Source organism: Arachis duranensis, chromosome 4, assembly GCF_000817695.3.
Source record: "Arachis duranensis cultivar V14167 chromosome 4, aradu.V14167.gnm2.J7QH, whole genome shotgun sequence".
Classification (NCBI taxonomy): Eukaryota; Viridiplantae; Streptophyta; class Magnoliopsida; order Fabales; family Fabaceae; genus Arachis; species Arachis duranensis.
The window spans coordinates 119,957,008-119,970,768 of NC_029775.3; the positions used below are offsets into that span (position 1 = coordinate 119,957,008).

Sequence of the window (13,761 nt, forward strand, 5' to 3'; positions counted from 1 at the left end):
AATTTATTAAATTAATATAATACAATTTTTTTAAAATCTCAATTTTACAATAAATTTTATTTAAAGAATTTAAAAATAAATAAAAATTACTAGACTAAAAATAGAATAATTATCAATAAAAATTATTAAATTAAAATATAGATCTTCAAAATAAAAAAACTCAAAAAAATTATAAAAATTATAAATAAAAACTCAACCTGTAAAAAACTATTAAGTTCACAAAATGAAAAAAGGTATCAAAACAATAATAAAATGAGAGTAAAAAAATAATATTATAAAATTATAAAAAATAAAATAATTTTTAATAAATTTTTTGTTAAAAATTTAAATTCTAAACAAATTAAAAATTAGTACTAGAGTCAAAGTAATAATTTTAAGAATATAGCAATATTTTTTAATAAAGATAACATTTTAAACGTTTTTGCGTGAATTTCCGCTTTAAATAAAACCGTTATGTAATATAACCATTAAAATTAATTAAGGGTGAAAATTAAGCATTGGAGGATATCAATCTTTATTGGCACTAGGGGTGTCTACTCCAGTCCAAAAACCTGGTCCAGATATGAAGCATTTTTGTACATGTTGGTCTGGATTTAAAGTGGTCAGAGTTTGATCGGGAGACAAAAAAATAAAAATAAAAATAAAATATAAGTAAATTAAAATTTATATTATTTTTTGTATTATGTTTTTTTTAATTTGTGTAAAAAAAAATATAAAAGTAAATTAAAATTTTTATAATTTATTTTTTTATATTTAATTTATTACTAAACAAACTATTAAAATATTAATTTTTGTATCTTTATCTTTCTAATTTTAAAATCAAACCGAGGCTTGGATCACTTTAAAATTTGGCAAATTTTTTGGTGTCTATAAATTTGGTATTAAATTTATGAATTTATCTTTTATAGTAAATTTTAAATATTTAAAAATTATTTATTTTTATATTTTTAAATTAAATATTTTTTATCTGTTTTTAGTAAATTAGGCAATTATACATGGACACCATAACAAGCATCTTAAAATTTTCATGCATTGGTGATAACTTTGATCTATTTTATTATTTGGTATACATATTTTTTTTTCTAAAATGTTAATTACGGATATATTAATATTGTGTTGTTGATTTGTAGGAAGTATGAAACCGAGGTCATTGGCAAGATTGCTGAACAAGTCTCTGCAAAACTTCTAGAGATCAAGCAACAATTAAATAGATTTGATTCTCAATTTGAAGTGGTCGAATCACTTTTGAACCTTGAATCTTGTGACACTGTACGTGTGGTGGGAATTTATGAAGATCAAGGAGGAAAAAGTTACATAACAACATTTGCATTTGAGCTATACTATAAGATCAAAGATGAGTTCAGAGCGGCAAGTTTTGTTGTTGATGTTGGCAAACATTTAATGAGAAACACCGCTGATGATGGCTTGGAATATCTTAAAAAGGAGCTTCTTTCCGATATGGTTGTAGAGACCAAGCAGGAGTTGCAGCATAAAAGAGTGCTTCTGGTTCTGGAAGGGGTTGATAGTGAAGAGCAGTTGGAGTTGCTAGAGGGAATGAGAATAGTTGATTGGTTTGGTCCTGGTAGTAGGATCATCATAACAACAGAAAACAAAGATCTCTTTCAGAATTATTCTCCTGTAATGAATGGTGTTGAGCTTGAGACACATTGCATTCGTGAAGGTGAAATGGTTGGCAGCAATTGGATAGTGAAGGAAAAGCATGTAGTGGGATTTGTAAAAGATTTCATCGATGTAATTAATCAATTGAGGGAAGAAGATTCAAAGAGGAGGAATGTTGTTTCCATTGTTGGTATGGGTGGGTCAGGAAAGACTACTCTTGCCCAAAAGATCTATGATAGCAAAGTGGTGAGGGAGGTATTCCCTTTGCGTGCTTGGGCAACTGTTTCCAAAGATTACAGAGAAAAGGAAGTTTTCTCAAGCCTTTTTCGTTGTCTAATGCCATCTAAGCCTATACCTGAAAACGAACAAGAGTTGAAGTCCAAGGTGAGAAGATGTTTGAATGAGAAAAGGAGAAAGTACTTGGTAATACTCGATGATGTGTGGGACATTCAAGTGTGGGACAAGCTGAAGGATTATGTTCTCCCAAATAAGAACAATGGGAGCAGGATATTGGTGACTACACGAAATGATCAGGTGGCAAACTATGCAAGGTCAAAGGAGCCCCACCACAAACTTCTCCTCTTGAATGAAGAAGAATGTTGGGAATTGATTTACAACGAGGTGTTTGGTGGAGAAGAGTGTCCTCCTGATTTAGAGCCTATTGGTAAATCAATTGCTGATGGTTGCAAGGGTTTACCATTGGCTATCAAAACTACAGCCGGGATTGTAGCAAAGAGGGAGAGATCAGAGGATGAATGGAAAAAAATCAAGAATCTGCTCCCTCATTGGTGTGTTGCTGAAGACAAGGAAGGTAAGAAGATGATGGAGATATTGAAGCTTAGCTATGATGATCTGTCTGAGAAAATGAAGCCATGCTTCTTATATCTTGGGGTGTTTCCTGAAGATGTAGAGATTCGGGTGAGAGACTTAATCGAAGTATGGATAGCAGAAAGGTTGATAGAGCCAATCCAGAGTGGAAGATCAAAAGTAGCACCAGAACCTGATGATATTGGTGAGCAATACTTGAAGGAACTAGTGGATCGTAACTTGGTACAAGTGGCCAGTAGGAGGAGTGACGGGAAAGGCGTCAAAACGTGTAAGATCCATGATCTCATTCGGGAGTTGTGTATTTCAGAGAGTAACAGTAACAATGCTCGTAGGTTGTCCTTTCCAAGGGATATAGGATCCTATGCATGTTCAGTAACATGTCATCAATCATGCACTTATTCCTTGTTCATTTATGGAGATGCCAAGGGGTGGTCACATCATATTCCACAAGACTGTCGAGTTAATGTGCTATATATTATGGGATGGATTGTTGATCTAACTAGTGAAAAGAATGTTGAGAATTTGAAGGAGTTGAAAAGTGTCAAGTTCTTGAAAATAGATCGTTTTTACCCAAATGGGCTAAGTAAGCTTGAGAGCATACAAACATTACATATAATGGGCGATGTAACTCCCAGGGACCTAAGTATTATTGAGGGGTTAAAGCAACTGAGACATTTTCGAGGAGTTGAAGTGTGTTTATTAGTAGATAAAGATGGGGTAAAAAACAAAATGCACAATCTCCAAACCCTACTTTATGTGCATGTTGATTCACGACTAGGGTTCTTACTCAACAATGACTACTTTCCCAACTTAAGAACACTAGGTGTATCTGTAACTGAAGAAGAAAGACATTCAGCAGAAAAAACTTTTAGTAGTTTACACTGCCTAAGCAATCTACAGAAACTGAAATTGGAGCTCCCGATCTCTGAATCATTTCCAATTCCAGTTGATAAAATTGCATTTCCGTCAAATCTTAGCAAGCTTACCATCTCATATTTTGATGGTTTGAAGTCCCAAGACATGAATGCATTGGCACAAATTCCCGGCCTTAAGATTTTAAAATTCAATGATGTTAGTTGTATCGAAAAAATCCTTAATTGTGGTACTGATAGGAGCTTTCTGCAGCTTCAAGTGTTTATCATGATACGTGTGCGTGTCAAATGTCTTACCTTAAAAGATGGTGCGATGCCTTGCCTTCGCCGTGCGGTCTTCCATGACTGCCCTGGCTTGGAGTTGAAGGACCTTCCTCAACAAATGCGTTCCTTGGGTTGTAACTTGCATTTTACGCCACATGATGATGTCGATGAATTGATGATGATTGAGTTCTCTAAGGCATTCAGGCATTAGATGTCAATGTATTTTACTAAGACTCATATGCTATCTAATATTGCACTACTTTTCTTTTCTTTCTTTTTTTTTTTAATTTTGAATGACACCTTTTAGTACTTTTATTGTCATATTGTAATTCCTCGAACACATGTTTATTGTGGTTCGCTTTTATTTACGTTGTGCATGCTCTGTTGAAGTTTTGAATGACATGTAATTTCCTTTGTTATAAATAAATATGAGATGAGTATTTCATAGCTTTAGTGTATAGCGTTAAATATTCTTGATCATGGCAAAGATTCGGAAAAAATAAAAAATAAAAAAATTGAAACAAGAAAAATGCATGCAGAATCTCCAAATCCTGTATCACGTGTGTCTTGATAATTTTTGTTATCAAACACAATCACCAAAGGAAAAAGTTTGGTAAAAATATTTTAGCGTAATTAGCCAAATCTTTTCATAATTTAATTCATTTGTATAATTTAATAATATTTTAATTTTTTAACTCATTTTTTTATAAATTTATTTATCATATTTTTATCAGCTCCACTTATTAATGATATTAATTATAATATCATATCTTTAATTATTAGGCTTTTTTGTTATTACTACTTAATATTCTCTTTTATATTTAAGAATACAATAAAGACTAATAATAATAATATGTATTAAATGACTTTACTAAGTTTATCATTGTTAGACGGATCTTGAAGGCCATTTTCAATTACAAGCACAATTGGAATAGATCAAAAAAATTTACAAGAAGTCGCTTTTATCATTGCAAATAGTATAGCATTTGAATTCGACTTTAACACGGTACTTATGTCAGAAAGAATTGAAGAATAATTTGAATAACAGACGGACTCATCCAATGAGATTGTTGCCAGTCAACCAATTTTCGAGAATATGAAAAACTACACTAACTTTGATGATGTATGATAATAAATTGATTTAATTTAATTTTTTTTATATTTCTGTGTGCACTTATAATTATAGTGTACTAACTAAGTTCATACGTATAACATTCATAAATTCATATACATAACATTCATAATTACATACAACTAATATCTAAAAATTAAATTCATGTTTATTAGATATTACATCCATACATGTATCATTTTTTAGTTATTGCATAAATAACTATCAAGTTAACATAAATGTTTTAAAATTTTATCATAATTAAATTTAAAAAAATGTCAAATTCTTAAATTAATTTATTCAATTGATAAGTTTACTCATAACATCCATAAATTCACACACATAACATCCATAATCTCATATTAATAACATCTATAATTATGTACTCATAATATTCATAATTTCATACATATGATGTCTATAATTAATATTACCAAATTTTAAACTATGCGTCTTATTGTATTTTTCAAATTATATCATATTTGCATTAATAAGTCATGATTTTAATTATTTTAATATTTTTATTTAATATTCATATGTTTACTTATTTATTGATTTTAATATGACGAGTTAATAATTATTTTTAAAAATTATTTTTTAATTTTTGTTTGTATTTTATTTTTTATTTTTATTTTCTAACAGTTTATATGTAAAATATGAGTTGTATATAGAAGTTGTTAAAATTTTTTAATTTAATCTCTATAATTTTGCAAAAAAAATTATATTTTAATGGGTAATAATGTGATTGAGGGATGTTAGGAATTTGATTTGAGAAAAATTGAAATTGATTTTGGAAAGAATATTAATGACTCCAAACACTTAAAAAAAGGCTGGGTAATAAGAAGAATGAGTGATAAATAAAAAGATGTATGTCACTTGCTTATCAAAAAAATATAAATTTTTCTGTAACGTTCTTGTATTATAATTATTTTTTGACTACCTAACATCATTCATCACTAAATTAGACTAATTTAAATGTGGAATTACAAGTGTATGTTTAATGACCATGATGTTTGTTAAACTTGACTTTTAAATTTTGTTAGTGTATGTTCCTACCGATTATTTAAGAATTTACTTGTATGTAAAAACTTATTACACTGTGTTTTTTAGATTTATTATTTTTAATAAGTTTTTAGATTTATTATTTTTAATCATTTATAAAATATTTGGATGCTTGTAAATAAATACTATTAACTTTTAATAACATATTTTTTTTAAAAAAAATGTGAGAGTAAATACATTACTATAGTGGCACATTACACATATATAATTATTCAAAAATGTTATTCCTACATCAAAATTAGTCACTAAAATTTATTATCAATGTATTTATATATATTTGTAATTTAATTTATTTTTAATGGACTTATATTCCAAATTTCCAAAAACATAAGTTAATTTTGAAGTTCACCAAAAATCAAACTCTTGACTTTTCGAATCTAGAACTTTAATACTATGTCATAAAACTATTCATCCCAAAAGTATAACCTAATAGAACAATGTAACTCATATCTCTAATACATTTTAAACCTCCATTGTACACATTATACGCTTAGGCCATTGGCTCCCTATACTTTCTCTTATTTTTTCCCTAAAATTCAATGAGGCAAACCTGTAAGACCCAGAACCTTTGAAAAGTCTTATTATGATCAAGTCCCAAATCATATAGTTATTTAACGCCTTAATTTCAGAAGTTATTTTATTAAAGATAATTAAGGCAAATTTTGATTTATTGGATTTGAGATAAGTTATGATTATTATCCAATTTTATAATTATTGGATTATTTTCTATATTTGAACTAAAAAGTTGGTAGTTGTGAAATAATAAAGATTTTTCATGATTTGGAATAAATAATTAGTATTTTAAAATATTGATGCTGCTTTGAGAAAACAAAGAATTTAATTATATTATTTCTAATTTTTAGATTTGGGCATTTTATTGAAAATAAAGTGTGAGATTGATGAATGATGAGTAAATAGTATTTTTATATACTATTATTGTTGGATTAGAATTTATTTCTAATTACTACATTATACCTATTTTTAAGCAAAATTACAAAAATGCCCCTAACCCTAATTTTTGAAAATAAAACCCTAACCCTGAAACCCTACCTGGTTACCCGTTGTTTCCCAATACCCCAATAGCCACAATACGCACGGTTTTCTTTCTCCTTTTCCATAAAAGGAAGGAAACAGAAGCGGAAAGTGAAATTGAGGGAGAAGGAAGAAGGTTCGCTGGTGTGGTGGGGGAAGGAGGCTCACCGCGCCGCCAATCGTCCTCACCGTACCTCACAACGAGCTGCGTTCCACAGCCGCCCGTCGTATCCTTGCTGCGCCGTCCTTGTCGCCGATGATGGAGAACCGAGAGAGAGGAGCGTGCGAGGAGAGGAAGGGGCCGTGTCTGGAGGCTGCCGCTGTCGTCCTCACTGCTGCGCCACCGTCGAGCCCGCAATCGTGGAGGAAGCACAGCGCCGCTGCGGGTCTTTTTCCGTCGAACTCGAAGGAGGAGGAAGGCCGAGACTGGGTGACGTTGGGAGAGAAGGAAACGCGAGCTGGAGGAGCTGCGTCCAGTCGCCGCCGACGCGCCACCGACCGCCGCGCCGAGGGTCCCTTTCCTGCTAGGTCTGCCGCCGTCAAGCATGAAGGGAAGAGGAAATGGCGTCGCGAGTTGGGCTGATCCTCGTACGGCCGTTGGATCTGACCGGAGAAGAGAGCTGCATCTCTGTGATTCTGGCCTCCGGGAGTGGCTCTGTGACTTCCGGGATCACCGCCGGAGCTTCTGGCCGAGCCTCAACCGCCGAAAACGCCGCTGCCGCCACCGAGCTCCACTGCCGGTAAGGCTTTTAAGTTGAGTTTCACTTCTGTTGAGTTTCCTGGAACTTCATCGTCACTGTGTGTGGTTCGGATCGCCACAGCTGCTTGGGGCTGACTGCCAGGTTGCCGCCAAACCGTTTCGGAGACTGCCGCTGTTTCGGTTCAGCCGCTCCTTCTTCGGTTCGGTAAGCGTTTCGATTTGAAAGCCCTTTAGTTACCGTTCTGTTATCATACGCTGAGGTTGTGGCATTAATTGCTGAGATTGAGTTCGGTTATTGTATGTTGCGATTAGAGTTGTTGAGACTGTTGCGAAAGTGACTTAGAGCTGAGGTTTTGGTTGCCGTCAGTTTGGTTTGAGACGGAAAGGACTTGATGAGGCATTTGGGTTATGAAATTGCGTTTTGAGGTAGGGGCGCTTTCCGAAAACTATAGTTTATTATTGGAATTATTACATATGGATATTGATGTGAGATGGCACACAAGCTGTTTTTTACCAACAGCATTGGGATAAAGTTAGACCTAAGCTTTGTAGGTTGATTCAAACTGTTTTCCACAATCCCAAGAACGTCAGTGAGCTGAGTGAGACCCTCGTCACTCTTATACCAAAGGTAGATTCTGTGTCTAACCTCAAATAAGTGAGGCCCATAAGCTTATATAATGTTTCGTACAAGATTGTTACTAAAATTCTGGCTAGTCATATGAGAAGAATCATGGAGAAGCTGGTTAGTCCCACTAAATGCAGCTTTGTGCTGAGAAGACAAAGTTTAGATAACATTATCATTGCTTAGGAAGTAATCCATTCCATGAGAAATAAAAAAGGGAGGTAGGGATGGATGGCGATCAAGATCGACCTCGAAAAGGCATATGATAAACTCAAATGGTCTTTTGTGGAGGATATTTTAAAGGATATTGGGCTTCTTTCCAATACTATTGAACTTATTCTCTTTTGTATCTACTATGCAAGAATGCGAGTCCTTTGGAATGGTGAAGAATTGGAGAAGTTTAAACCAACAAAGGATATTCGTAAGGGGGACCCAACTCTGCTTATATTTTTGTCTTGTGTATTATTCGCCTATCTCAGCTTATTAACTGTGCGGTTAATCACGGTTTTTAAAAATCGATTCGCATCAAAAGAAGGGTTCCGACACTATCTCACCTATACTTTGCAAACAACTTGATTCTTTTTGCTGAGGCAAATATGGACCAAGCAAGTGTTATAAAAAAAATGTCTTAATGCTTTCTGTGAGAGCTCTGGGCAAATAGTTCGCCAGGAAAAAACCTGTATCTTCTTTTCTAGCAATGTTGGGAGCCCATCAGAGAAGAGACCAATGATGCCTTGAGCTTTACCAGAACGGACAATTTGAAAAAATGTCTTGGAGTTTCTCTCCATCACAATAAGGTGTCTGGAAGTATTTTCGATGATATTATTAGCAAACTCAACAAGAGACTCAACTCCTGGAAGGCTTCATCCCTCTCCTTGGTAGGAAGAAACACCCTGGTGAAATCTGTCCTTTCTTCTATTCCATCATATACTATGCAAACTGCTTTACTTCCCTCTACTACTTGTAATGCTATTGACTGTACATGCAGGAATTTTCTCTGGAGAGAAACCGCTCAATAAAAAAAGATTCATCGCATGAGTTGGAAAAAGTTGGTGAGCATAAGAATAATAGGGGATTGGGTATTCATCATGCTCATACTCTCAATCGAGCCTTCATGATGAAAGTGGGTTGGGGCCTCATTGGAAAAAGGATGCTCTTTGGACCAGAGTTCTTACTATCTGAATATGAAGGAGGCGAATATATTATCTCGAGAGTAGAGCAAAAATAGAGCAACTCAAATCTGTGGAAAGAAATTTGCGAAAAGTGGAACATTGTAAAAAAGAACACCATTTGGCGGAAGATGGCTCAAAAATCAAATTCTAGAAACATAATTGGGTGCCTAATTTAGGGAGCCTGAACAAGCATATTTCTGAAGTAAATATTGATACTATTGACTATAATAGCTTCCTCACAAATTTCTTTTCTATTTCAGGGGATTGGGACATCGAGAGAATTAAGGAATGGCTCCCAGATGATATTGTCAAAAAGATTAATGCATTGGCTCCACCATCCCATTGGATAGAGGAAGACCAAATTACTTGGGCGCTTACTTCGGATGGATCTTTCAAGTTTAAATTGGCCTATCAAGATATTTAAGACACCATGGGTCAACAAAAAAATATATTCAGCTTTGTTTGGAAGTGAAAAGGTCCAGAACTTATCTGCATGTTCCTATGGTTGGTGGCCCATGACGCTATACTTATTAATGCAGCAAGGAAGAGACGACATATGACAAGTGATGATCGCTATCCCAGGTGTAGCAGCGATGCAGAATCCACTTTACATGTCCTTTGTGACTGCTTCTTTGCCAAGAGCATCTGGTGCAATCTCCTTCCTTCAGGTCAACTTCCTTCCTTCTTTGGCTCTGATCTTTCAAATTGGCTTTTAAGCAATATATCGAAAGAAATAAATTGGTCAAATTTGTTTGGTTACGCAAAACAGTTTGGTGTTTGAGAATAAGTTGATTCCTTTTGCCTCTGCTTTAATCAATATTAAAGCTAGACATGAGGAATATCTAAGAGTTATGGAGAACCAGTGAAAAACGAAACACACCAATTCAGCCCACAATAACCTCATTCGTAGGTAATCCGTCGTAGAATTTGACAGTAAAAAAATTCTGACGGTAAATAGTTACTGATGAGATTTATACCGTCAAATTTGTTCTGATGATAAATCTGTTGGTAATTAACTTGCCGTCGAATTTTATTCGTTTTTCTTATGATAAATCCGGCGATACTCAATATTTTTCTTATAAGATCACATATTAATCAAGACATTAAAGAAAAAAATATAAAAAAAATCAAGAGACATTTTCTGATGATAAACTTATAAATAAATGTGGAACAAAAAAAACTACAAAATTCATATAAAAACATATGAGAGGAAAAACAAACAAACGATTTCAAATAAGAAGCAAACATAAAAGAAGAACAATCACCACACGAGAAGATTAATTATGATAACCAAAGAAAATAAAAAAGTAGTAACAATGAATAAAAATATAACTTTGTAGGACTCTAACATCAAATACTTATTTTTTTAAAAAATAAATTATACTTCACTTTGTATTACCTTTTACTTAAATGATTATATTAAATTATATACAATTATCGAATCAATACTTTGTACAATTTACATATTAACTCAAAAATATTATAACACTTTTAAATTTATACTAATATATTGTATACTATAATTAATTTATTTCTTTTGCGCAATATGCAGGTCTTAATCTAGTTAATATTAATTTATCAACTTGTTAGAAGTAATGTATGTTCGTCGTCTTTGCATGATTTTCATTTTTTAGCTGAATGAATCTAAGATTAATATATTGAGCATATTGTCACAGTAAGGTTTAGGATACTACATTCAACCGGTATTTTTATAGTACTTTTTAATGTTTATGAATGTTGAACACTCAATTTAAATTATAATTAAATTTAATTTTAATCGTTTATTAAAAATGTAGATAATTATAAATAAAATAATAAATTTGTAGAGTAATGTGTGAATTATTTGTAATAAATATTTAAATAATAAAATATTTTTTATTAGAATTTTTTTATATTTTTTTATTAATTATTAAAGATTAAGTTAATTTAATCTTAGTTTAAGAGATTGAATAAATTCAAATCAAATGCCGACACAATAAAATTAAAATATATCTAAGACGGTGACAATATACTTTCCAATTCCCATGTGAACATGTGATGATGGTTAAGTTAAGAACTACTATAGTAATTTTGTTTACTGTGTATTTTAATTCATTCGATGAAGGGTAGGCGCATGCAGTTGTTAAAATTATTCAAAATAATGCATCCCAACATATATAAAGTTCTTTTCCGCAATGTAAACAGTAATTTTGAGAATACGATGAGATAAAATAGCGAGAATAAGGTATAAAAAATAGAATATAAAAAGAGTTTTCTTTATATAGTTGTATTATAATAATTATTTTTTTAATTAATTCTTTTGTGCAGGTGGTGCAATCAGAGACTTTGAGGATATCACAAGTTTCAGATTCACCAGAACCATTTGAAAAAGTTTGGCGCTATCATGAGTGGAGTTATTTATTTGGTTTGTTCTTATAGGAAGAATAAATACTAAAGAAAGACTACATAGATTTGGAATACTTAGGCATGGGGACAATATATGTGTGTTTTGCAAAAGGGATGTTGAACATATTTACCACTTGTTTCTGGGATGTGAGTTTACTTGGCAGGTTTGGTGTCGATGGCTCTCTGATCTCGGGAGAGCGTGGTCTATTCCGAGCTCACTAAAGGAACATTTTGAGAGTTGGACAGGCGTTGTGAACAGAAATAGGAGCGGAATCGATGGCTGAGGTGCTTCTTTGCGATCATTTGGAATATATGGCTTGAGAGGAACAGGCGTATTTTTAATTCCAACGAAGGTGGTTCAAAAGAGGTGTATCAACGATCCTTAACCAGTTATGGAGAGTGGAGTAGTAGGAACTTTGTTGTTGTTGATGGCAATGCCGGAGATGACAACAGGGGTAGTTGATTTACTTTGGTTATTTCCTTTATTTTCATGTCCTCAGTTTGATTGTCTATTGTTCCACTGTATTGTGTTGAGCTCTCTTGTTCAAAAAAAATAACAATTATTTTTTTATGATTATTTATTATTCAGTCAATATAAAAAGTGGTTATTTTTACTAATATAATATTATATAATTAGATGTATGTATAAAATAATTTTATATTAACAGGGTATTAATATTAAATTTATATAAAAATTAGCATTTTATATTTTATTTGGTGATAAATTGAATATAAGATAAAACAAAGAATAAAAAGTCTAATTTAATTTTTTTCTTCGCACAAAATTTAGAATAAAAAATAAAATGATAACAAATATAATTATAAAAATTTGATAGTAATAATAAAAGAAAAAATAAAAAAGTAAGTTATGTTTTCGCTTAGTGTTTTTGTGTCTTTCTTATCATGAAGGACATAGAATACACTTATGTAAAGTAATTATAATATTTTAAAATATATTATTAAAATAATATTTTTGTTATTTAATAATATTTTTAAAAAATATTATTGAAAAAATATTACTAAAATATAAAAAATATAACTAATTTTAACAATATTTCTTAATCTTCTAGCTACCATGAACGTGCATATACTGAACTTTTATTTTTGTGTATTAGATTATAAATAGTGAAATTCTTAAAAATAATTTAAATTATGTGTTATATATTGTTGTAGGTATTTATAAAATATTAGTGATATTTTTTTGAGCAAATCACCTAAATAAAATATTTAACTTCTAAAATTATGGAAATATAATTTTTACAGTTTGAATGAAAAATATAATTTTTTACAAATTTATGTAAACTATAGGAGGGCCTCACAGATTCAAAATACATAAACCATCATGTATTTAGAAAGAAACCTTAATAGGAGTTCCATAGTTTCTGTGAGAATGCAAAATATGCATAAACCGTTGTATTCTTTCTACAGTTTATACATACAAAAAGTTCCACTATATATATCAAAATAGAGTGAATTTAAAATCAAATTATAAAATGGAGAAGTATTATTAAATGTTTACAATGATATATGGCATAAGATTATGTGATTCACCAAGTAAATAAGAAATTATGAAGTACATGAAATTGTACAAGAAGGCTTAGTAATATTAGCTTCTTTTAAAAATTTATCGATTTTGTCTGCATCCACCCTATTGTCGCAAAGTCCTAAAGTTCCAGTCTGCTGACTCAAATCACACAATGTTAAGTCATGTGCAAAGAAAGAAAAGAAATGGATGCATTGAAAAATAGCATGAGAAAACTTATTCTGAAACCAAATTCAAAATGGACAAATAATTCAGAGTGCATAATTGGATTCGATTGTTGAAGGCATATCTTTTTAGTTGGCCCTTTCGTCTGATTTCTAGAATATTTAAGTTGGTAGTAGTCAAGCCAATTTTGTTTTCTCTTCTTCTTAGCAACTAGGCTAGAAAATTCACTGTAAATAATAATAATAAAAAATTATAACATATTAAAAAAATGTTATATAAAAAAAATTATTAAAAATTTTTAGATTTATTTTAATTATTATAAAATAAATATTTAATTTTTTTATTATTTTTAGTATTCTATTTTATAATTGTAATAATCGTATAT

At 31.4% G+C, this 13,761-nt stretch overlaps 1 protein-coding gene across 1 annotated transcript in view; it reads left to right on the plus strand.

Moving 5' to 3' along the window:
* Nucleotides 1-4,031, plus strand: part of LOC110280615 (disease resistance protein RPP13) — a 5,259-nt gene extending 1,228 nt beyond the window's left edge. Inside the window, exon 2 of the mRNA XM_021141744.2 lies at nt 1,131-4,031. Coding sequence (XP_020997403.2) covers nt 1,131-3,795 — 2,665 coding nt within the window. The 3' untranslated portion in view covers nt 3,796-4,031. The remainder of the gene's footprint in view (nt 1-1,130) is intronic.
* Nucleotides 4,032-13,761: the final 9,730 nt, after the last annotated feature.